The sequence below is a fragment of the Macaca mulatta genome, chromosome 12 (genome assembly GCF_049350105.2).
Source record: "Macaca mulatta isolate MMU2019108-1 chromosome 12, T2T-MMU8v2.0, whole genome shotgun sequence".
Taxonomy (NCBI): Eukaryota; Metazoa; Chordata; class Mammalia; order Primates; family Cercopithecidae; genus Macaca; species Macaca mulatta.
In genome coordinates, this window is record NC_133417.1 from 106518652 (window position 1) to 106541857 (window position 23206).

At 37.8% G+C, this 23206-nt stretch overlaps 1 protein-coding gene across 2 annotated transcripts in view; it reads right to left on the bottom strand.

Moving 5' to 3' along the window:
* The window catches only part of TRAK2 (trafficking kinesin protein 2), a 76168-nt gene that overhangs the window by 39467 nt on the left and 13495 nt on the right, over window positions 1–23206 (bottom strand). For both annotated transcript variants that reach the window (XM_077956369.1, NM_001260810.1), the window contains 1 exon segment: window positions 6705–6994. In XM_077956369.1, the coding sequence (XP_077812495.1) occupies window positions 6705–6795 (91 nt within the window). In that variant the 5' untranslated portion in view covers window positions 6796–6994.

The window sequence follows — 23206 nt, forward strand, 5'->3', positions numbered from 1 at the left end:
CCTATCCAGCACTGTACCCATTCTTGTTGCTATCTGCCATTTACAGGACAAAGGCTGACAACTTGTCCTAGAAAGCAAGTTCCTACACATCATGTCTCCAACATACAGTATTAGTCCTACATATCTGCTAATTCCTCCAGGTGTCTAATCTACTTATTGTCTTATTTTTCATTCTTAATATTAGAAAGATCCTGGGTTTTGGCATCAGATGTAGCTTCTGAATGTGACTCCTCTACTAATTAAGTTAGACACACGATTTATCCTTTCAGAGCCTTAATTTCTCTCATTTGTAAAATAAAGATCATTTATCACTCACAACAGTAGTAAAAGTAACTAAAATAAGCAATTAAGGCACCCAGGGTATCTGGCAGATCATAGGTACTCATTGAATACTATTTACATCACTACTCTCTCACTTGCACACCTACAACACCCACCCCCCATCTCTGAACAAAACTGGGCTTTTGTGTCTTTATGTATCTGCCACTATCTTCCTGTTCCCAGTACTGCCCATCATTTAACACCTCCCAAACTTAGCTGTTTACAAAAAAGGAGAGTTATTCCTGTTAACATGCTTAAAATACTAGGGCTTAAAATAGAGAAAATACAGGATGTCATGTCAGCCCTCTCACTTTTAAAGAGATGTGGTATTTCCTTTGTGGGTAGTATAATGAAACATGCTCTAGCTCTGGCAAAGAACAACAAAGTACTGGTTAAGAACACAAATCCTTAAGAGAGTAAATTCCTACTACTTGACCTTGACTTAACAATGACATTTTAATAAGTTAAATACAAGGAGGCTGGCAATATCAGACATCCCTATTCACCCAGAAGGAGAAGCAGTGGCTTGATCATCACAATGAGACAGAGATGAGGTAGATTTAAAACCTTAAATATGATTCTAAATAAGCTCTCAATCCTTACAGAGCTCTTAAATAAGAGACCTGAACATATATCCAAATTCTATTATTACAAGTTCCATGTGATTATCCGAATTTTTCCTGCTGCACATATATTACATATAGATTGTCATTTTAATACTCAGGAAGAGAAGTTGACTATAAATACATGCAGTGCTAAAAACAGACTATTAGGTATTCAAGAGTATAGTGGCAATGAAGAACAAAAGTGACATTCATTACAAGAGATACTAGTCCCTAGACGTTTTCTTCAAATAGGTATTAATGAAATCCTGTGAAAATTCAAGGTCATTAATTCCGTACTTCCAAAATGTAATATTAAAAATGAGTGTACAATCCAGGCTTAGTAGATTAGGCTAAATATTCTTTAGACTAGCTCTTCCACCTTGCTTCCATATTCTGATAATGTTCCATTTATTACTCTTGCCCAGGCTTGACAACTCCTTCTCTACCATTTTATCCTCCAAATGTCTCTTCCATATGTCCATTTTTTTCCAGTCATGCCTACTGGTAAGAGAATTAAATCAGCGCTAGAATCAAGCATACTAGAGCATGGTCTACAGTATGATCTTTAGACCCACATAGCAAAGATTAAAAACAAGCCTCAAAGGGTTAACCTTATCAGCAAATAACTTAAAGACCTGCCAAAACAAATTTTAACACTTTTCCAAGGAAGACAACAAAATCCAAACACTTAACAATGTAACATTCATAATGTTCACCAGTCCATAAAAAATTACTAGATATGCAAAAATAAATAAAATGTAATCCATAACCAGGAGGGAAATGAGTCAACAGAAACAGACCCATAATGACAGAAATAACAGAATTAGTAAGCAGCATTTAAACACAGCTATTTTTTAATATGCTCAAAAATTTAAAAGGAAAACAGTAACTTAATGAGAAGAGAAACAGAAGATATACCTGCATTTTAAAAACTCAAATAGAACTAAAGTACAGCATCTAAAATAAAAAATTCACTAGATAAGATAAACGGATTAGATAGTCTCCAGAAGAAAAGAACAGTAAACTTGAAGATATAGCAGTAGAAATTATCTAAAATGAAGCACAGAGAAAAAAAAGATTGGGCGTAAAAAACTGAATAGAACATCAGTGGCTGTGTCATATTAAGCTGTCTGCAGTCCCAGAAGAAAAAAGAGGCAAGAACAGAAAAAATATTTGAAAAAGTGGTGGCCAAATTCTTCCAAGTTTAATTAAAACAATTAAGCCTATAGTTCAAAGAATTTCAACTCCATGCAGCATAAATACAAAGAAAACCACATCAAAGTAAAATTGCTAAAAACCAGTGACAAAGAAAAAAATCCTACAAGCAGAGAGATAGGAAAAAAAAAAAAAGACACATTATATTTAAGGGAACAAAGAGTGAATGCAAACTATTCATTTCAAGATAGATGGATGACAATGGAACAGCATCATTAAAACACATGGACAAAAAGCCAATTTAGAATCTTGTGCTAGTGAAAAATATCTTTCAAAAAAGGTGAAATAGGCCAGGCGTGGTAGCTCACTCCTGTAATCCCAGCTCTTTCGGAGGTCAAAGTGAAAGGACTGCTTGAGCCCAGGATTTCAAGACCAGCTTGGCAACATAGTGAAACCCTGACTCTACATTAAAAAAATAAAAAAAAAAAAAAAGAAAAAATTAGCTGGGTTTGATGGCGCATGCCTGTGGTCCAAGCTACTCAGGAGGCTGAGATGGGAGGATCACTTGAGCCCAGGAGGTGCAGGCTGCAGTGAGCCATGATCATGTCACTGTACTCCAGCCTGGGGAACAGAATGAGATCCATTCTCAAGAAAAAAAAAAAAAAGAAATTTTATTTCTTACACAAGCAGAAACCTAAGGCTATTCATTGCCAGCCAACCCATATCCCAGGAAATGTTAAAGTTATTCAGGCAAAAAGCATATTGGATGGGAACTTCAATTTACCAAAGAAATAACAGAATGGTAAATCTGTGGGTAATACATAAGCCTTTTATTTTCATAATTTATTTAATTCATAATTAGCAATTTAAAGCAAAAGTAATAATGTACTATGTATATGACATATGTAGATGTAAAAGGCATCATCATAATATGTAGAATGGTAGAGGGAAATGGAAGAATACTGTTTTAAGAGTGTCACTGTATTAAATATAATGTTATTTGAAGATGGGCTTTGGTAAGTTAAAGGTGCGTATTGCAACCTAGAGAAAGCACTGAGAAAAATAAGAGGTATAGCTAATATGTCAACAGTAGAATTAAAATAAAAAAAAATAAATTTAAAAAAAGAAAATGAGAAAAAAATGGAAGATGAAACAAATAGAAAAACAGAAAATAGGAGTACAGTAGACTCAACTAAAGTGATAATTACATTAAAATTAAATGGTCCAAATACTGCAAATAGAAAGTACAGATGATCAGACTGGATTTTCTTTTTAGAAAAGACCCAACTATAAGTTATCTGTGGAGATGCCCTTTAAATGTAAAGATTTAGATTAGTTTAAAAAGTAAAAACATGAAAAATAATGTGATGCCAATTCCACACAAACTTTTTCCAAACACGGAGGAAGGCATACTTCACAACTCATTTTACAAGGCCAGTATTACCTCAATATCAAAATAAAGCAAAGACATTGCAAAAAAAAAAAAAAGAAAAAAGTACAAATCAATAATCCTTATTAATGGGACTAGGAAGAACACAGACACACACACATTCCCTAACAAAACACTAGTAAATAAAACCTGTCATATATAAAAAAGATAATATATCATAACCAAGTAGTTTTTTCCAGGAACGCAAGTCTGGTTTAAAATTCAAAACTAAACCAACAGAATTCACCACACTAATAGACAAAGGTAGAAAAACCATATGAATATTTCAACAGATGCAAAATAGCCATTTGACAAAATTCATGCTAAAAACTTTTCATCCAATTTGGAAGAGAAGGATATCTTCTCAATTTAATATACGGCATTCTCAAGAGACTTAATGGTCAAATATTGTAACTTTTCTCCTCAGACTGGAAATATGTCAAGAATGTTTATTATTACCATTTTATTCAACAATATACTGAGATCGTGTCTCATTCAATAAGGCAAGAAAAATAAATAAAAGGCATCCAGATTGAAAAAGAATATGCAAAACTGTCTCTATTTGCAGACATTATGGTGTATGTAGAAAACTCTAAGAAATCTACCAAAAAGTTACTAAAACTAGTAAGTTAAGCAAAGTTGCAGAATGCATGATCAACATTAAAAAAACCAATTTCATTTCTTTATAGTAGTAACACACAGTAGGAGAATGAAATTAAATAAACAGTGCCATTTAAAAAATACTTAAGACTAAATTTAATAAATATGTGCAAGACTTATGCAATAAAACTATAAAATATTGTTAAGAGAAATTAAAGAGGACCTAACTAAGTAAATGGAGAGATATATCAAGTTTATGGATTAAGAGACTCACTATTCTCAAATTATCAATTCTCTACAGAGTATATGTAATTCCATTCAAAAGTCCAGCATTCTTTTTTGAAAGAAAATGACAAGCTGGTTATTATTATTAGGGACAGGGTCTCTCATTCTGTTATTCAGGCTGGAGTGCAATGGCACAATCATAGCTCACTGCAGCCTTAATCTCCTGGGCTCAAGTTATCCTCCTGCCTCAGCTTCCCTAGTAGCTGGGACTACAGGTGCATGCCACCACGCCCAGCTAGTTGTCCAGGCTGCTCTTGAACTCCTGGGCTCAAGTGTTGACAAGCAGATTAAACAATTTATATAAAAAATGTGAAAAATCTTAAATGGCCAAAATAATTTTTGAAAAAGAAGAGTAAAGTTGGAGAATTTGTGTTATCTGATTTCAAGATTTACTATAGAATTACAGTAAATAAGACAACGTGGTATTTCTGTAAAGATAGACTTAGGGATTAAAGGAACAGGATAGAGTTCAGAAACAGAAACCATACATATATGACTAGGTGATTTTCAATGAAATTATCAAGGTATTTCAATAAGGGTAAAGAGACCATTTTTAACAAATGGTAAAGAAACAATGAAATATCCAATTGGAAAGCAAAAAACAAAAATTTGGACCCTAATCTAATTCCATACTCAAAAAAGTAGACTACTGACTTAAAAGTAGAGGTAAAAACTGTCAAACTTTTTCTTTTATGCGAAGATTTCTTAGAAACGACACAAAAATATGAATTATAGTAGCAAAAACTGATAAACTCCATCAAAATTTAAAATAGGTCTTCAAAAGACACCAGTAAGAAGATGAAAAGGCAAGCCAAAGTCTGGGAGAAAATACGGTCCATTTATCTAACAAAGGACTTACATCTAGAACATGTAAAGAACACTAACAATTCAACGTTTACATTTCAATAGTAAGACAAAATTTTAGTGGGCAAATGATTTGAATAAACAACTCAAAATAAAATCTAGGTATGGCTAATAAGCACATGAAAAGGTGCTCAACATCATGAGTCATCAGGAAAATATAAATTAAAATCTCAGAGATACTAGTACACACCTACTAGAATGGCTAAAATCAAAACCACTGACATTACCAAGTGTTGATGATGTACAGCAGAGGTCAGCAAACGACAGCCCACAGGCCAACTTCAGCTTGCTGCCCCTGCCTGGTTTTGTAAATCAACTTTTATTGAAACACAGTCACATTCATTTTTTCATGTACTGTCCATGGCTGCTTTTCTGCTACAATAGCAGAGATGAGTTAAGTTCCAGCTTAGCAATAAAAAGAATAAACTTCTGATACTTATCACAAGTGGATACATCTCAAAAACATTTTGCTGTACAAAAGAAGGCAGACACAAAAGAGACACATTGAATTTATATGAAATTCTAGAACAAGCAAATTTAATTTAAAGTGGCAGAAAGCAGATTAGTGGTTGTTTGGAACCGGAGGTGAGGGGTGGGGAGATCTGTGTACAAGGGAACTTTCTCTGGGATGATAAAAACTTCTCGAACTTGTTTGTACTGGCAGTTACACTGAGTGGATATTTTTGTCAAAACTCAAACTGTACACTTAAAATGAGTGTATTTTCTTGTATCTTAATAAACATACCTCAATGAGGATGAATTAAAAAAAACTTCGGGTTTTGATGGGTTTCAGAATTCAGAATTTTTCAGATTTTTAGAAAAGTGGCACTGTACATTAACTGCATGTTATATAACATCCCCAGCTGGTTTTGCGGCAGCACCTCATATTTAAATACATAAATAAATCTTCGGCAAATATAAGTATTCAAACTAAATGAGTTAAGTCCAGAAACAGCCAAAGTCTGGTTTCGTGGGCAAATGAGTGTTTGAATAAAAGTATAGAAAAAAACTTTGAGTGCTCAGAGTTTTTTGATTTAGTCTTACAGATAAAGTGTTATGGGCCTATATGTATGTTTGTTATATGCTGTACACCCCAAGAGTCTTGTGTGCCAGGCACTGCTGTTAGGTACCTGCAGGGTATACAAACACGGGTAACTCTGTCCTTGCCCTGTGGAGATCAGATGGATATGATGCAGCTACTACTCACCAGGTGTTCACAGGGTACAGGGGAGTCCGACAGATACAAGAAACAACATGAACGACAGATTGCTGTTAATGTGTCAGGAGACACAGGGGATGCGAGATTAATTCAGTCTTTCCCTGAGGACATCAGACTAGAAAGGCAGGCTTGGGTTTCATCATGATAGGTCATATATGCTGGACTGAGGCATTTGCATTTTCTCCCGTAAGCGACAGCACTTCAATATTTATTAAACTGGACTTACCAGTGATGCTCTCCGAGTCTCTGTGACTGCTATTCATGAGGTTTTCTTCACCTGTTGGTGATGTAAAAATTGCATTCTGGGATTGACTCATGCAGGATCCTTTCTTGCTTTGGTTGAGAAGGACAGCTTTGGTATGAATCAGAGTAAAGGAAATCCATCAAGCCATTCAATAATGAAATGGATTTGGTCACATGGATATTTTCTTTTGGACAGATTTTCTCTGATGAGTCAAAAGACATCCGTAGCAATGAGCACTCTCATGTGATTATCATACTTTGGAGAGTCATGACCTAAAACAAAAATATATCAAGTGACTAGAACAACATGCTCTTTAACAACAGGAATCTAATTAATTGAAATATCTGTCATGAAAAATGTTTTTCTAATAATACATACAACATGGATAAATCTCATAATTATGCTGGAAGAAAGTCAGACAAAAAAAGAGTACACAGTTTATAACTTCATTTATATAAAATTCTAGAAAATGTCCACTTATCTATAGTGACAGCGGATCAGTGGCTGCCTGGAGTTAAGGGAGGAATTACTAAGGGGCAGGAGAAAAGTTTTTGGAATGATGAATACGTTCATTATTTTGACTGTGGTGATGGTTTTACAAATGCATATCAAAAGTGGTTAAATTGTACACTTGAAATGTGTAATTTGATGCATGCTAATTATATTTAAACAAAGCTGTTTAATTTTTTTAAAAGATAACTGTTTAAAGTAATACACTAATAACGTATTGTAGAGTCTATAACATAAGTAGAAGTAGAATGTTTTGCAGTAGCACGAAGGCCAGGAGTGGGGAAATGGGCATACACTGGTGTAAGGCTTTTGTATTACACATGAAATAGTAACATATGGCTTGAAGATATACTGTGATAAGTTAAAGAAGTATACTATAAACCTGAAACCAACCAATTAAAAAACTCAAGAATTACAGATAATAAACCAATGAAGAAGATGAAATGGAATAATACAAAACAGGGTTTTTTAATCCTGGAAAATTAACATTTTGGGCCAGTTATTGCTTCGTCGTGTACATTGTAGGATCTTTTACCCACTAAGTGCCAGCGGAATCCCTTCCCCAGACCCTCTCCAGTTTTATCCAAAATGTCTCCAGACATTGCCAGATGCCCCCAGCAGGCTGGGGGGAGGGGGTGCAAAAATCATCCCTGGTTGAGAACCACTGATACAACAGATGCTCAACTTCACTCATAATTAAAACAAAAATATAAACAAAAAAAAGTTCACCACTAGATTAGCAAACATCAAGTTTTATTATATTCTTTGCTGGAGGTGGTGTAGAGAAAGAAGCACTCTTAAACCCTGTTGATAAAAGTGCAAATTGGGGCTGCGCATGGTGACTCACGCCTGTAATCTCAGCACCTTGGGAGGCTGAGGCGGGCGATCACTTGAGGTCAGGGGTTCCAGACCAACCTGGCCAACATGGTGAAACCTCGTCTCTACTACAAATACAAAAATTAGCTGGGTGTGGTGGCAGGTGCCTGTAATCCCAGCTACTTGGGAGGCTGAAGCAGGAGAATTGCTTGAGTCTGGGAGGCGGAGGTTGCAGTGAGCTGAGATTGCGCCACTGCACTCCAGCCTGGGTGACACAGCAAGACTCTGTCTCAAAAAAAAAAAAAAAAAGGTACAAAGGGTACAAGCTTTCAGAAGGCTATTTGGCAATGTCTACCAAACTTTTAAATGCACACATGCTGTAACTTAGCAGCTCTACCACCAGGAATTTACACAATGGATATACTCACGAAGTGTGCCAAGATGTAGGGATACGGATGCCCATAGAGTATTGGTTTGGGGGGGGAAAAAAAAGCACACACCACACAACTGGAACTAAACATCTATAAATAAATAGTTTAATAACAGTGGAACATACAAAGGAATGTAATGTACTAAATATATGTGCATACTTAAAAAATCAGGAACTGTCATCAGTAAAACTGTTCAATTCTACTTATTTGGTTTCTATCAAGACAGTCTCTGGTTGGCAACGTGTGGCTTCCATGTATAGTTAATTCATTCTCATGTCTACTCTTCACAGGCATCATAAATATTCAATGTTTTACAAGAGAGTTACCCTCAAGAAGTAGAAAGGAATAAAGTAAATAAAGGAGACTGAAAATGGTTACTGTGGCAGAATAGAGAAGCACTTTGAGCAAATCCTAGGGAGGAGAGTTTCAGAGACAGAATGTGAACGGAATTAAACATTATACAAAAGTCAAAGGGAAAATTCGGTTTATTAAAAAAGGGGTAAGGGACCATAAAATCAATGATAACTTTCCTGAAACCAGTTCAGCCAAGAGACTGGATCCAAAGATAGGCTGCAAGGTGTCGGGAAGTGAGATGGTAAGAGTGGCGTTCAGTGAGTACAGACCAGGATTTCCCAACACCTAGACTTTCAGATCTCCACAGATTAGTAAAATTTCAAACATTTCTGTGGTTATTGGCATGGGTTTTCCATTTCTTACCAATTTCTATTACTTGGTAAATGATAAAACATTTTACTAAAAAAAAAAAAAAAAAAAAAAAAAAAGAGATATAATAAATAGCAGTCCTTCCCAAAAAAGGAGTTTAGTAGAGATGGGGTTTAACCATGTTGGCCGAGTTGGTCTTGAACTCCTAACCTCAGGTGATCCACCCACCTCGGCCTCCCAAAGTGCTGGGATTACAGGCGTGAGCCACTGTGCCCCACCCCAGAAAGCATTTTTTTTTTTTTAAGTAATAAGTTATATATTTGTTTGTGAAGAGAGAGAGACTGAAAAGGAATAGGATAAAAGCAAAGTATCTCTCATACTGGTCCACACTAATTCTCAAACAGAACTGCGGTTCTTTTAATCATATTATTGTTCCATGAAATTTCGTGGAATCATATTCCACGAAACCAGTCTTTGGTGGCAGAAAGGTTGGGGACCTCTGTTCTAGAAAACTGCTTTGCAAATTAATTTTGGAGGTTTTGTTAATGGTTTAGTCTTAATTCTTGCATACCAGAATAGAGAAAACCAAGTTGAACTAAGAACTAAGTCCATCTAAAGAGTCATGCAGGAAAAACGCTGACTTCCAGGGCAGTTCAGGAACCTGTCCAGCCTGCAGACTGTGCACTAGATCAAGGGTGATCTGGCAATGGTATGCTCTTCCTGGGGACTTTTTAGATCTAAATAAGCCCTTTGAACATGCCCTGTCTACATCTGAGCTCCTCAGAAAGATCAGCTTGGAGCAGTACTGAACATAGTACCGTGGATGTGGCCTGACATTAGACAAGTCTGAATTTTAACCTTATTTACTGCTTTTCTGACCTTGGGACCATTATTTAACATTTCTGAGTCTCATTCCTCATTTTCAAGGTGGGGATATTAATAACTACCCTTTATAAGAAGGGTCAGACATGAGAACTAAATAAAAATGACAAATTCCTAGTTTGGTACCCAACATACAGTACACACTCAAATGCGCCCTCCTGTTAGTTTCCCCTTAGCTATCAGCCCTGAGAAAAAGATGATGTCTTCTGTCTAATACTACTTTTTATTATTATTATACTTTAAGTTCTAGGGTACATGTGCACAATGTGCAGCCTTGTTACATATGTATACATGAGCCATGTCGGTGTGCTGCACCCATTAACACATCATTTACATTAAGTATTTCTCCTAATGTTATCTCTCTCCCCTCCCGCACCCCATGACAGGTCCTGGTGTGTGGTGTTCCCCACCCTGTATCCAAGTGTTCTCATTGTTCAATTCCCAACTATGAGTGAGAACATGCGGTGTTTGGTTTTCTGTCCTTGCGATAGTTTGCTCAGAATGATGGTTTCCAGCTTCATCCATGTCCCTACAAAGGACACGAACTCATCCTTTTTTAGGGCTGCATAGTATTCCATAGTCTATATGTGCCATATTTTCTTAATCCAGTCTATCATTGATGGACATTTGGGTTGGTTCCAAGTCTTTGCTATTGTGAATAGTGCCACAATAAACATACGTGTGCATGTGTCTTTATAGCAGCATGATATATAATCCTTTGGATTTATGCCCAGTAAAGGGATGGCTGGGTCAAATGGTATTTCTAGTTCTAGATCCTTGAGGAATCACCACACAGTCTTCCACAATGGTTGAACTAGTTTACAGTCCCACCACCAGTGTAAAAGTGTTCCTATTTCTCCATATCCTCTCCAGCACCTGTTGTTTCCTGACTTTTTAATGATCGCCATTCTAACTGGTGTGAGATGGTATCTTATTGTGGTTTGCATTTCTCTGATGGCCAGTGATGATGAGCATTTTTTCATGTGTCTGTTGGCTGCATAAGTGTCTTCTTTTGAGAAGTGTCTGTTCATATCCTTTGCCCACTTTTTGATGGGGTTGTTTGATTTTTTTCGTGTAAATTTGTTTAAGTTCTTTGTGGATTCTGGATATTAGCCCTTTGTCAGATGAGTAGATTGCAAAAATTTTCTCCCATTCAGTAGGTTGCCTGTTCACTCTGATGGTAGTTTCTTTTGCTGTGCAGAAGCTCTTTAGTTTAATTAGATCCCATTTGTCTATTTTGGCTTTTGTTGCCATTGCTTTTGGTATTTTAGTCCTGAGGTCCTTGCCCATGCCTATGTCCTGAATAGTATTACCTAGTTTTTTTTCTAGGGGTTTTACGGTTTTAGGTCTAACATTTAAGTCTTTAATCCATCTTGAATTAATTTTTGTATAAGATGTAAGGAAGGGATCCAACTTTAGCTTTCTACATATGGCTAGCCAGTTTTCCCAGCACCATTTATTAACTAGGGAATCCTTTCCCCATTTCTTGTTCTTGTCAGGTTTGTCAAAGATCAGATGGCTGTAGATGTGTGGTATTATTTCTGAGGGCTCTGTTCTGTTCCATTGGTCTATATCTCTGTTTTGGTACCAGTACCATGCTGTTTTGGTTACTGTAGCCTTATGTATAGTTTGAAGTCAGGTAGCGTGATGCCTCCAGCTTTGTTATTTTGGCTTAGGATTATCTTGGCAATGTGGGCTCTTTTTTGTTTCCATATGAACTTTAAAGTAGTTTTTTCCAATTCTGTGAAGAAAGTCATTGGTAGCTTGATGGGGATGGCATTGAATCTATAAAATATCTTGGGCAGTATGGCCATTTTCACATTATTGATTCTTCCTATCCATGAGCATGGAATGTTTTTCCATTTGTGTCCTCTTTTATTTCATTGAGCAGTGATTTGCAGTTCTCCTTGAAGAGGTCCTCCACATCCCTTGTAAGTTGGATTCCTAGGTATTTTATTCTCTTTGAAGCAATTGTGAATGGGAGTTCACTAATGATTTGGCTCTCTGTCTGTTATTGGTGTATAGGAATGCTTGTGATTCTTGCACATTGATTTTGTATCCTGAGACTTTGCTGAAGTTGCTTATCAGCTTAAGATTTTGAACTGAGACAATGGGGTTTTCTAAATATGCAATCATGTCATCTGCAAAGAGGGACAGTTTGACTTCATCTTTTCCTAATTGAATACCCTTTATTTATTTCTCCTGTCTGATTGCCCTGGCCAGAACTTCCAAACACTATGTTGAATAGGAGTGGTGAGAGAGGACATCCCTGTCTTGTGCCAGTTTTCAAAGGGAATGCATCCAGTTTTTGCCCATTCAGTAGGATATTGCCTGTGTGTTTGTCATAAATAGCTCTTATCATTTTGAGATACGTCCCATCAATACGTAGTTTATTGAGAGTTTTTAGCAAGAGGGGCTGTTGAATTTTGTCAAAGGCCTTTTCTGCATCTATTGAGATAATCATGTGGTTTTTGTCTTTGGTTCTGTTTATATGATGGATTACGCTTATTGATTTGCATATGTTGAACCAGCCTTGCATCCCAGGGATGAAGCCCACTTGATCATGGTGGATAAGCTTTTTGATGTGCTGCTGGATTCTGTTTGCCAGTATTTTTTTGAGGATTTTTGCATCAATGTTCATCAGGGGTATTTTTGCATCAATGTTCATCAGGGGTATTGGTCTAAAATTCTCTTTTTTTGTTGTGTCTCTGCCAGGCTTTGGTATCAGAATGATGCTGGCCTCGTAAAAAGAGTTAGGGAAGATTCTCTCTTTTTCTGTTGATTGGAATAGTTTCAGAAGGAATGGTACCAGCTCCTCTTTGTACCTCTGGTAGAATCTGGCTCTGAATCCATCTGGTCCTGGACTTTTTTTGGTTGGTACGCTATTAATTATTGCCTCAATTTCAGAGCCTGTTATTGGTCTATTCAGGGATTCAGCTTCTTCCTGGTTTAGTCTTGGCAGGGTGTATGTGTCCAGGAATTTATCCATTTTTTCTGGATTTTCTGGTTTATTTGCATAGAGGTGTTTATAGTATTCTCTGATGGTAGTTTATATTTCTGTGGGGTCGGTGGTGATATCCCCTTTATCATTTTTTATTGTATCTATTTGATTCTTCTCTCTTTTCTTCTTTATCAGTCTTGCTAGCAGTCTATTTTGTTGATCTTTTTAAAAAACTAGCTCCTGGATTCATTGATTTTTTGAAGGGTTTTTTGTGTCTCTATCTCCTTCAGTTCTCCTGTGATCTTAGTTATTTCTTGCCTTCTGCTAGCTTTTGAATGTGTTTGCTCTTGCTTCTCTAGTTCTTTTAATTGTGATATTAGGGTGTCAATTTTAGATCTTTCCTGCTTTCTCTTGTGGGCATTTAGTGCCATAAATTTCCCTCTACACACTGCTTTAAATGTGTCCCAGCGATTCTGGTATGTTGTGTCTTTGTTCTCATTGGTTTCAAAGAACATCTTTATTTCCGCCTTCATTTTGTTATTTACCCAGTAGTCATTCAGGAGCCGGTTGTTCAGTTTCCATGTAGTTGTGTGGTTCTGAGTGACTTTCTTAAGCCTGAGTTCTAATTTGATTGCGTTGTGGTCTGAGAGACAGTTTGTTATAGTTTCTGTTTTTTTGTTTGTTTTGAGACGGAGTCTCACTCTGTCGCCCAGCCTGCAGTGCAGTGGTGCGATCTCCAATCACCGCAAGCTCTGCCTCCTGGGTTCATGTCATTCTCCTGCCTCAGCCTCCCGAGTAGCTGGGACTACAGCTGCCCACCACCACACCTGGCTAATTTTTTTACTTTTAGTAGAGATGGGGTTTCACCGTGTTAGCCAGGATGGTCTTGATCTCCTGACCTCGTGATCCATCTGCCTCGGCCTCCCAAAGTGCTGGGATTATGGGTGTGAGCCTCCACACCTGGCCTAGTTTCTGTTTTTTTTACATTTGCTGAGGAGTGCTTTACTTCCAACTATGTGGTCAATTTTGGAATAAGTGCGATGTGGTGCTGAGAAGAATAAATATTCTGTTGATTTGGGGTGGAGAGTTTTGTAGATGTCTATTAGGTCTGCTTGGTGCAGAGCTGAAATCAATTCCTGGATATCCTTGTTAACTTTCTGTCTCGTTGATCTGTCTGTTGTTGACAGTGGGGTGTTAAAGTCTCCCATTATTATTGTGTGGGAGTCTAAATCTCTTTGTAGGTCTCTAAGGACTAGCTTTATGAATCTGGGTGCTCCTGTATTAGGTGCATATATACTTAGGATAGTTAGCTCTTCTTGTTGAATTGATCCCTTTACCATTATGTAATGGCCTTCTTTGTCTCTTTTGTTCTTTGTTGGTTTAAAGTCTGTTTTATCAGAGAGTAGATTGCAACCCCTGCTTTTTGTTGTTTTCCATTTGCTTGGTAGATCTTCCTCCATCCCTTTATTTTGAGCCTATGTGTGTCTCTGCACGTGAGATGGGTCTCATGAATACAACAGACTGATAGGTCTTGACTCTTTATCCAATTTGCCAGTCTGTCTTTTAATTGGAGCATTTAGCCCATTTACATTTAAGGTTAATATTGTTATGTGTGAATTTGATCCTTTCATTATGATGTTAGCTAGTTTCTTTGCTTGTTAGTTGGTGCAGTTTCTTCCTAGCATCAATGGCCTTTACAATTTGGCATGTTTTTGCAGTGGCTGGTACCAGTTGTTCCTTTCCATGTTTAGTGGTTCCTTCAGGAGTTCTTGTAAGGCAGGCCTGGTGGTGACAAAATCTCTCAGCATTTGCTTGTCTGTAAACGATTTTATTTCTCCTTCAATTATGAAACTGAGTTTGGCTGGATATGAAATGCTGGGTTTAAAATTATTTTTCTTAAGAATGTTGAATATTGGCCCCCACTCTCTTCTGGCTTGTAGAGTTTCTGCTGAGAGATCCGCTTTTAGTCTGTTGGGCTTCCCTTTGTGGGTAACCTGACCTTTCTCTCTGGCTGCCCTTAACATTTTTTCCTTCATTTCAACTTTGGTGAATCTGACAATTACGTGTCTTGGAGTTGCTCTTCTTGAGGAGTATCTTTGTGGCGTTCTCTGTATTTCCTGGAGTTGAATGCTGGCCTGCCTTGCTAGGTTGGGGAAGTTCTCCTGGATAATATCCTGAAGAGTGTTTTCCAACTTGGTTCCATTTTCCGCGTCACTTTCAGGTACACCAATTAGACGTAGATTTGGTCTTTTCACATAGTCCCATATTTTCTGGAGGCTTTGTTCATTTCTTTTTACTGTTTTTTCTCTAAACTTCTCTTCTTGCTTAATTTCATTCATTTGATCTTCAATCAGTGATGCCCTTTCTTCCACTTGATCGAATTGGCTACTGAAGCCTGTGCATGCATCACATAGTTTTCATGCCATGGTTTTCAGCTCCATCAGGTCATTTAAGGTTTTCTCTATGCTGTTTATTCTAGTTAGCCATTTGTCTAATCTTTTTTTAAGGTTTTTAGCTTCTTTTCAATGGTTCAAACATCTTCCTTTAGCTCAGAGAAGTTTGTTATTACTGATCTTCCGAGGCCTACTTTTGTCAACTTGTCAGTCATTCTCCGTCCAGCTTTGTTCTGTTGCTGGCGAGGAGCTGCGTTCCTTTGGAGGAGAAGAGGTGCTGTGATTTTTGGAATTTTCAGCTTTTCCGCTCTGGTTTCTCCCCATCTTTGTGGTTTTATCTACCTTTGGTCTTTGATGATGGTTAACTAGAGATGGGGTTTTGGTGTGGATGACCTCTATGTTTGTTAGTTTTCCTTCTAACAGTCAGGACCCTCAGCTGCAGGTCTGTTGGAGTTTGCTGGAGGTCCACTCCAGACCCTATTTGCCTGGGTATTACCAGCAGAGGCTGCAGAACAGCAAATATTGCAGAACAGCAAATGTTGCTGCCTGATCCTTCTTCTGGAAGCTTTGTCTCAGAGGGGCACCTGGCTGTATGAGGTGTCAGTCAGCCCCTACTGGGAGGTGTCTCCCAGTTAGGCTACTCAGGGGTCAGGGATCCACTTGAGGAGGCAGTCTGTCTGTTTTCAGATCTCAAAGTCCGTGCTGGGAGAACCACTATTCTCTTCAAAGCTGTCGGACAGGGACATTTAAGTCTGCAGAAGTTTCTGCTGCCTTTTGTTCAGCTATGCCCTGCCCCCAGAGGTGGAGTCTGCAGAGGCAGGCAGGCCTCCTTGAGCTGCGGTGGGATCCACCCAGTTTGAGCTTCTGGACTGCTTTGCTTACCTATTCAAGCCTCAGCAATGGCGGACGCCCCTCCCCAAGCCTTGCTGCCACCTTGCAGTTCGATCTTGGACTGCTGTGGTAGCAGTGAGCAAGGCTCCGTGGGTGTGGGACCCTCTGAGCCAGGCGCGAGATATAATGTCCTGGTGTGCCCTTTGCTAAGAGTGTTGGAAAAGGGCAGTATTAGGGTGGGAGTTTCCCAATTTTCCAGGTACCGTCTGTCACAGCTTCCCTTGGCTAGGAAACGGAATTCCTCAACCCCTTGCACTTCCCAGGTAAGGTGATGCCCCGCCCTGCTTTGGCTTACCCTCCGTGGGCTGCACCCACTGTCCAACAAGCCTTAGTGAGATGAACCTGGTACCTCAGTTGGAAATGCAGAAATCACCTCTCTTCTGCATCGCTCATGCTGGGAGCTATAGACCGGAGCTGTTCCTATTTGGCCATTTTGGAACCCTTCCCTGTCTAATATTTCTTAAATTTCTGGCTCAACAGCCAACTGTGTATCCAGAATGATTACCACATTTGAGTATGGAGTAGATGTAGACTGAAGATTATCTCTGAGTAATCTTCACATAGAAGGACATGAAGCCTAAGAAACTATGCTCCTGCTAATAAAGTTTCAAGTGCCATAAAGCTGGGATTATCAAGAGTGATGATTACTGAAGCTCATTCCTTCATGGGTCTGAGGAAGGTTTGCTAATAACAAAAAAGTCTTAACTATACCTAGCATCTTTCTCCATAGCAGTGTGGCTACACATTTCCTGTTGGTGCTACAACAAATTACCATAAACTTAGTGGCTTAAAACAACATCAATTTATGATCTTACAGTACTGGAGGTCAGAAAAATGAAAAGGTTTCAATGGACCAAAACCAAGGTGTTAGAAAGTTTATGACCCCTCCCTCTGGAGGCTCCAGGGAAAAATCATTCCCTTGCCTTTTCTAGCTTTTAGAGTTGTATTACTTGGCTCAGGGTCTCTTCTACGATCTTCTATGACAGCAGCATAGCATCTTCAAGTCTCTCTCTGCTTCTACTGTCACACTGTTTTCTTCTGCTGTCAGGTCTCCTTTGCCTCACTCCTATAAGGACACCTGTGATGACATTTAAGGTCAAACTGGATAATCCAGCATAATCTTCCATCTCAAGATCCTTAATGTAGCCATGTCTGCAAAGTCCTTTTCGTATATAAGGTAATATTCACAGGATCCAGGGGATCAAGATCTAGATATCTTTGAGGGCCAGTATTAAGCCTACTTCAGTGGTTAAGAATGTGGATTCTGGAACTAGAGTGCCTAAATTTGAACTTCAGCACCATCACTTACTGGTTGGGTAATCTTGGACAAATTACTTGACCTCATTTTTTCATCAGTTAAGTGGGCCTAATAACAGGGTCTACTTTATGGGGATTAAGTGAATTATGAGAGGATAATAGTAGCAGCTACCTCAGAGGGTTACTGAGAAATAACATGAGTTAATACACATAAAGGTCTTAGAATAATGTCTTAGAATACAGTAAATGCTATGCAAGTACTGGTTATTATTAATATTTCTATCACCAAAGTACGATTTTATAATAATTATTATTATTGTTATTGCACCTTACACAATGTTGGGCACAATCTAAGGCCTACTCTCAATTGCTTGATAGCATCTTCTTTCAACCTAAGAAAGAATTTACTTCCTGCTTTCTGATGAGTGACGTTAGCTTAGTGTGATTAATCATTCTCTTTCTGTCTCTCGGATGCATGAATAAACCAAAAGCTTATACAGAGTCCTAAATGCAGTAGAAACTAAACTTTGGCAAACACAAATGACGCATTTTCAGTGCCTTTCCTAATCTGTGCACACGTATTCTGTGCATTTTTTTCAGGGCCATCTACTTTCTTTGCCGGATCTTTATTCAGTCTTTTTAGGAACAACTTCACTGCTTTTCTTTATAAAACAACCAATCAGGCATGTATTATTTAACAAGAAGCCAGCCTTTGTAATCCATGCACATTAAGAAGAAAATAAAGCAAAATAACTAAGTAACTTATTTTAAGAAGCATGAGACTTAAAAAGAACAACCAAAACATGTCATTGACATAAATATTGCTGGCAGGACACAACATGGCTAATGACTTAGATAGTTTAGCCCAGCCATGGAACTAATTGGTCAACAGTGAATGCCTAAATATAGGCCTTGTGCCTAAAAAATATCTCGCTACTTCCTTAAAATAGGATACTCTGGCCAAAACAGCCTTATTGAGAAGGCTAAAACAACTCTGGGAAAGTTCACCTCTGCTGGGCGTAAAGCCTGGGATTGCAAAAAATGCAATTATTTAGTGAAACAGTTACACTGGAAATATATTCAAAATTTTTATTTTATAAGCAATGATTTGGGGATTAATTAAAAAACACGTGGGCTGCTGAAATGCATGCAGGAACAGTGCCAATCACCAATTCAGCAATAGTTCTCTTAGGCAGTGGCAACCTAATCCAGACAAAAGATAAGCTAATTTTAAAAATGGTAATTTACCATGTCCTTATATAAAATAATATATTTTTGACAAAGACAGAGACTCACTAATTTTAATGTATCTGGCTACACTACAGATAAAGTTTACAAAAAAACCACAGTAATTTAAAAACCAGATATTAAACCACTTAAAGACTCCATCATGGCTTCAGTGCTAAGAGCTGAAAAAAAAAGGCGGGAGGAGCACCACCAGCAAAACCCAGCCTGAAGCGTGAGCAGCAGACCTCAGGAAGGCAGAGGCCACATATCACTATCCAGCTGCACCGACGCCGCGGGAAAGCTACACTGGCTACATTCAGCACAGCCGTTCTATCAGCAATTCTAAAGTTCACCCTGAGGAAATAGGATTTGTGACCAGCAAATATTTTGTCCCTCTTTTTAATTGTCATTTGACTTAAAGATAAGTAGGGTGTTCAGAATATGAAATATATGAAGGTCGCTCTACTTACAAACAGGCTGAATTCCAAAAGGCTGTTAAATCCATTAGTTTAAACGTCCAAAACCATGTGTGAGATTTAGTTTTATGGGGTCAGTATTTCCTCCTAGTTGAATATTTTGGGCATTTTAAAAACTGCCCTGTTTGTTTATAATGAATATCTGCTGAGGCAGGCAACCCCTCCCTGACACAATCTTCACCAACAGGAGAAGGGAGGTAACCTCTGGCAGCTAAGGAATCCCTATCAGAGCTTCACCTGCAGATTAGAAAAGGCCTTGAACCCATGGTGCCAGCCGTGGTTTTTGATAAGTTTCCACAGCAGCACTTTAATTCACCATGCTTAAAGTTCTTGAAGTCCTAACCTTCACCTTTGCCTAAACAGGCATTCCACTTTAACCACAATCCTCTGCCAAAACCATTTCAGTCAGTCACATGTCTTCACCTCTGGCTGACTGTCAACTGCATGGGTACATCTTTTGTCACACATCATGGACTGTCCGTCATAATCATTCTTATCTTCCAATGATATATCTAATCAGTGTAAGTTTCTCACTTTCAAATTTTTACACAATTTCTACTTTTGTGCCCATTAATCTATCACTAGCATTGCTTTCAGGGACAAAAATGGGATTTGTAATACAGAATACCTCAAAACAATGCACTACAACAAACATGCTATAAATAATAATAATGGCCGAGTTGAAAATATTCCTCTGTTGGTGACCAGCACAGCTAAATCCCTTGCTCTGGAGTATACTTTGTCCCTATCCATAAAGTTCGTAAGTTACAAGTTTTAAGCAGAAGAGTTTCAAAGGATTTACGAGAAAGTTAATCTACCATGCAAAGACTTTCTGTCCTATAGATTTATACCCCAAAATCATAATATTTTTGGATTATAGAATAAAAGAACACCAAACTCTTAAAGAAATTGCATAAGCAACTGAATAAGCAATATCAACATGTTTTCAAACTATACTTCTGGACAGGAATTCTATCTTTTGCTTGATGTCGCAGAGTGACATTATCAAAGGACATAGGAGATATATAAAAATGCTTAATACAGCATTGGTTAATATTTATACATCCCTAGTTTTATGCTTTGTCCCATCATCCATTTGTTTTCAAATTCACTGTTTCTATGAAAGGTCATGATTGGCTTAGAAATCTGAATAACAAAGCAAATTATTATTTGCCAGTCAAAAATAATTTAGCAATGGTCATATGCAGTTTAGTCAAAGGAAATAAGATAGCTCAATAATACTAAAAGGAAACCTCAAACAGGTAGACTTCAGTCTCACATTTCATAATGCATTCTTGATTTCTTTCTTTTTTTTAAATTTGAGACAGGGTCTTACTCTGTTGCCCAGGTTGGAGTGCAGTGGCATGATCTCCACTCACTGCAACACTCGCCTCCTGGGTTCAAGGGATCCTCCCACCTCAGCCTTCCAAGTAGCCTGGACTACAGGCACCTGCCACCATGCTCAGCTAATTTTTGTATGTCTTTGTAGAGATGGGGTTATACCATGTTGTCCAGGCTGATCTCGAACTCCTAAACTCAAGTGATCTGCCTGCCTTGGTCTCCCAAAATGCTGGGTTTACAGGCATGAGCTACCATGCCTGGCCTTAATTTATTTCTTTAAAAGAAAGAGCAACTTGACATAAACTCTACCTGAAATTCTGTAGTTTCTTAAGTGAGCAATATCTTCTCTCTGCCATTTGGCATAAAAGCTACTCAATGCTATATAATAATATTCAAATCTAACATTGCAAAAGCCTTTTCAAGATAGGTTTTCTTATAACTTTTCAAGAATGGAGACTGAGTTTCATAGGCATTCAAATATTTGAAAGTTAGATTAATGGAGAAAATAAGTGTTACTTAAAGGGTTATTATTACCAAATCATACCTAACAAAGTACACATTTTATTATCTTAACATCTGACAACAGTGCTTCTTATAGGAAAGAAATACTTTTTGTTTGGGAAAAGACTTGGAAAAGTCTCTTAAGGTAGAAGGTAAGGTTTCATAGCACCAAAAAGAAGGCTAAAAACTGCTCTGCACAAGACAGGGAAATAACTTTTTTCTTTCTCCTAAAAGGGAGAGGGAAGAGCGAGAGGTCTCATGGAGATGGCAGGAGCTCAGAGAGAAGATCAGGAATCTGCAGAAATCACAGGGAGGGTTTTGGCTTCCCCATATGAAACCTTCACATGCAACTGAAGGTTTACGGCAACTATTTCACTCTTGAAGGGTCTGGACACTCAGCTGACTCTTGGGTTAGACATATTAAAATATTACTTCACAAGGGCAGTTGCTGTCAATAATTTATATTCCAGGATATTAATAAAATATCATAGTTACTATATTTTTTATTATTTTCAACAGAAAATTATGTCCTTTTGACTAAAGTAATGATTGAAAAAGAAAAAAAAAAGTATAGGTCTTCAAAATGAGTAATGCAGAGTAAATGGCATTACAGAGTTCATGGATTTCCTGTTCTCTTAACCAAAAATGGGGGAAAACATCTCAAGCAGAGGCATTTTATACAATAGAATCTGTGGGTACTAAAACATGTACTATACTTCTAGAACCAAATAAATCCTTCCTGAACAAGTCAGAAAGAATTTTCTTTCAATGATAACTGGCAAAATTTAGACACTAGTTTCAATAAAAAGATACCATTAACTGAAAACCTGGAAATACTTAACAGAAGATTAGAAACAGACTGAATAGATAACAATTGTGCTAACAGATTTAAGAATATTTCTGTATAATCTGCTCTTCAGAATTTATCCTCGAATAGCTAGGAAGACCCCTTGAAACAGCACTTTCACATAGCAATAAGGAAAACACAAATTTTAAAAACAGCAACAAGTCAAGAAGAGGTAGAAAATCTATGGCCTTATTTCTCTTTGTCTTCTCTAACAACAAAACACAAATTTGCTTTTGGTGGCTTAAGATGATTCTAAATCCTTCAGTTATTTAAAAATTATAGTCCTTAATGCCTTCAGAAGCAGAAGTCCCCATACGATCAGTGTCAAAAGGAAAACTATAGGCAATATAGCTCTTCAAGTCAACGAAGTAATCAGTGGCACCAGGACATACAATCTTACATGACCAGAACAGAGGGTAACTTAAAATGGCGGTGAGTGATGGTCAGGATGGAGGAATATTATAAACACATATAATTCTAGATTTATTCTAGAATTATCTGCATATTAAAGACATAACCATTTTAGTAACGTAATTTTACTAGGCTACAGACTTTCTAATTATAGTATGTTTAGACATAAGACTCATTGTTCTTCAAAACCAGTTGCCACAAACAACTCAAGGGCTTCGAAGATAAGGTTACTTTTTGAGGGAGAATTGACATTCAACAGATGCTTTTGGTTTGCCCATGAAATTCAGGGCAAATAAGAACAGGTAAATATTTTGAGATATGGCTGCTGGCTATCTGCAACCCAGGAGGTTATTAGATTCAGAGCTTGAAGGCTATAGTAAATAGGAGGCTGTGGAAATCGGGGAACTCTCTTCCTCCACCTGCCTTTAACGGCAAGTATCCCCAGTTCTTCAGGATTCTCTCATGGGCCCTCTCTCTCTCCTTTCTCTCCTCTGGAATCTCATCTACTTCAAAGGCCTCAATTTCCAACTACACTTACTCTCCAAGTCTCTATCTTCAACCCAAATTGGCATTTTGTGACTTTATACTGGAAATCTCAGTACCAATTTATAATCATTACCATAAATTCACCACATTCTAAACTGAACTCATTTTTCCTTCTCCCATTAAATGTTTTTCTTTTTCTGCTTCACTAACTAGTTGATATCACCAATTCACCTGATCAGCAGAGCCAAAAATCTAAGCATTATCCTTCCTTTCCTCAATACCTGCTTTCTATATAGTCACCAGTTCTGTCAATTTATTCTCCAAGCCTATTGATATGGCCCTAGTTTAATCCTTCTCTGTCCCTGGCTACAGTTTCCTACCGTGTCCTTCAGTCTTAACCCTCTCTACTCT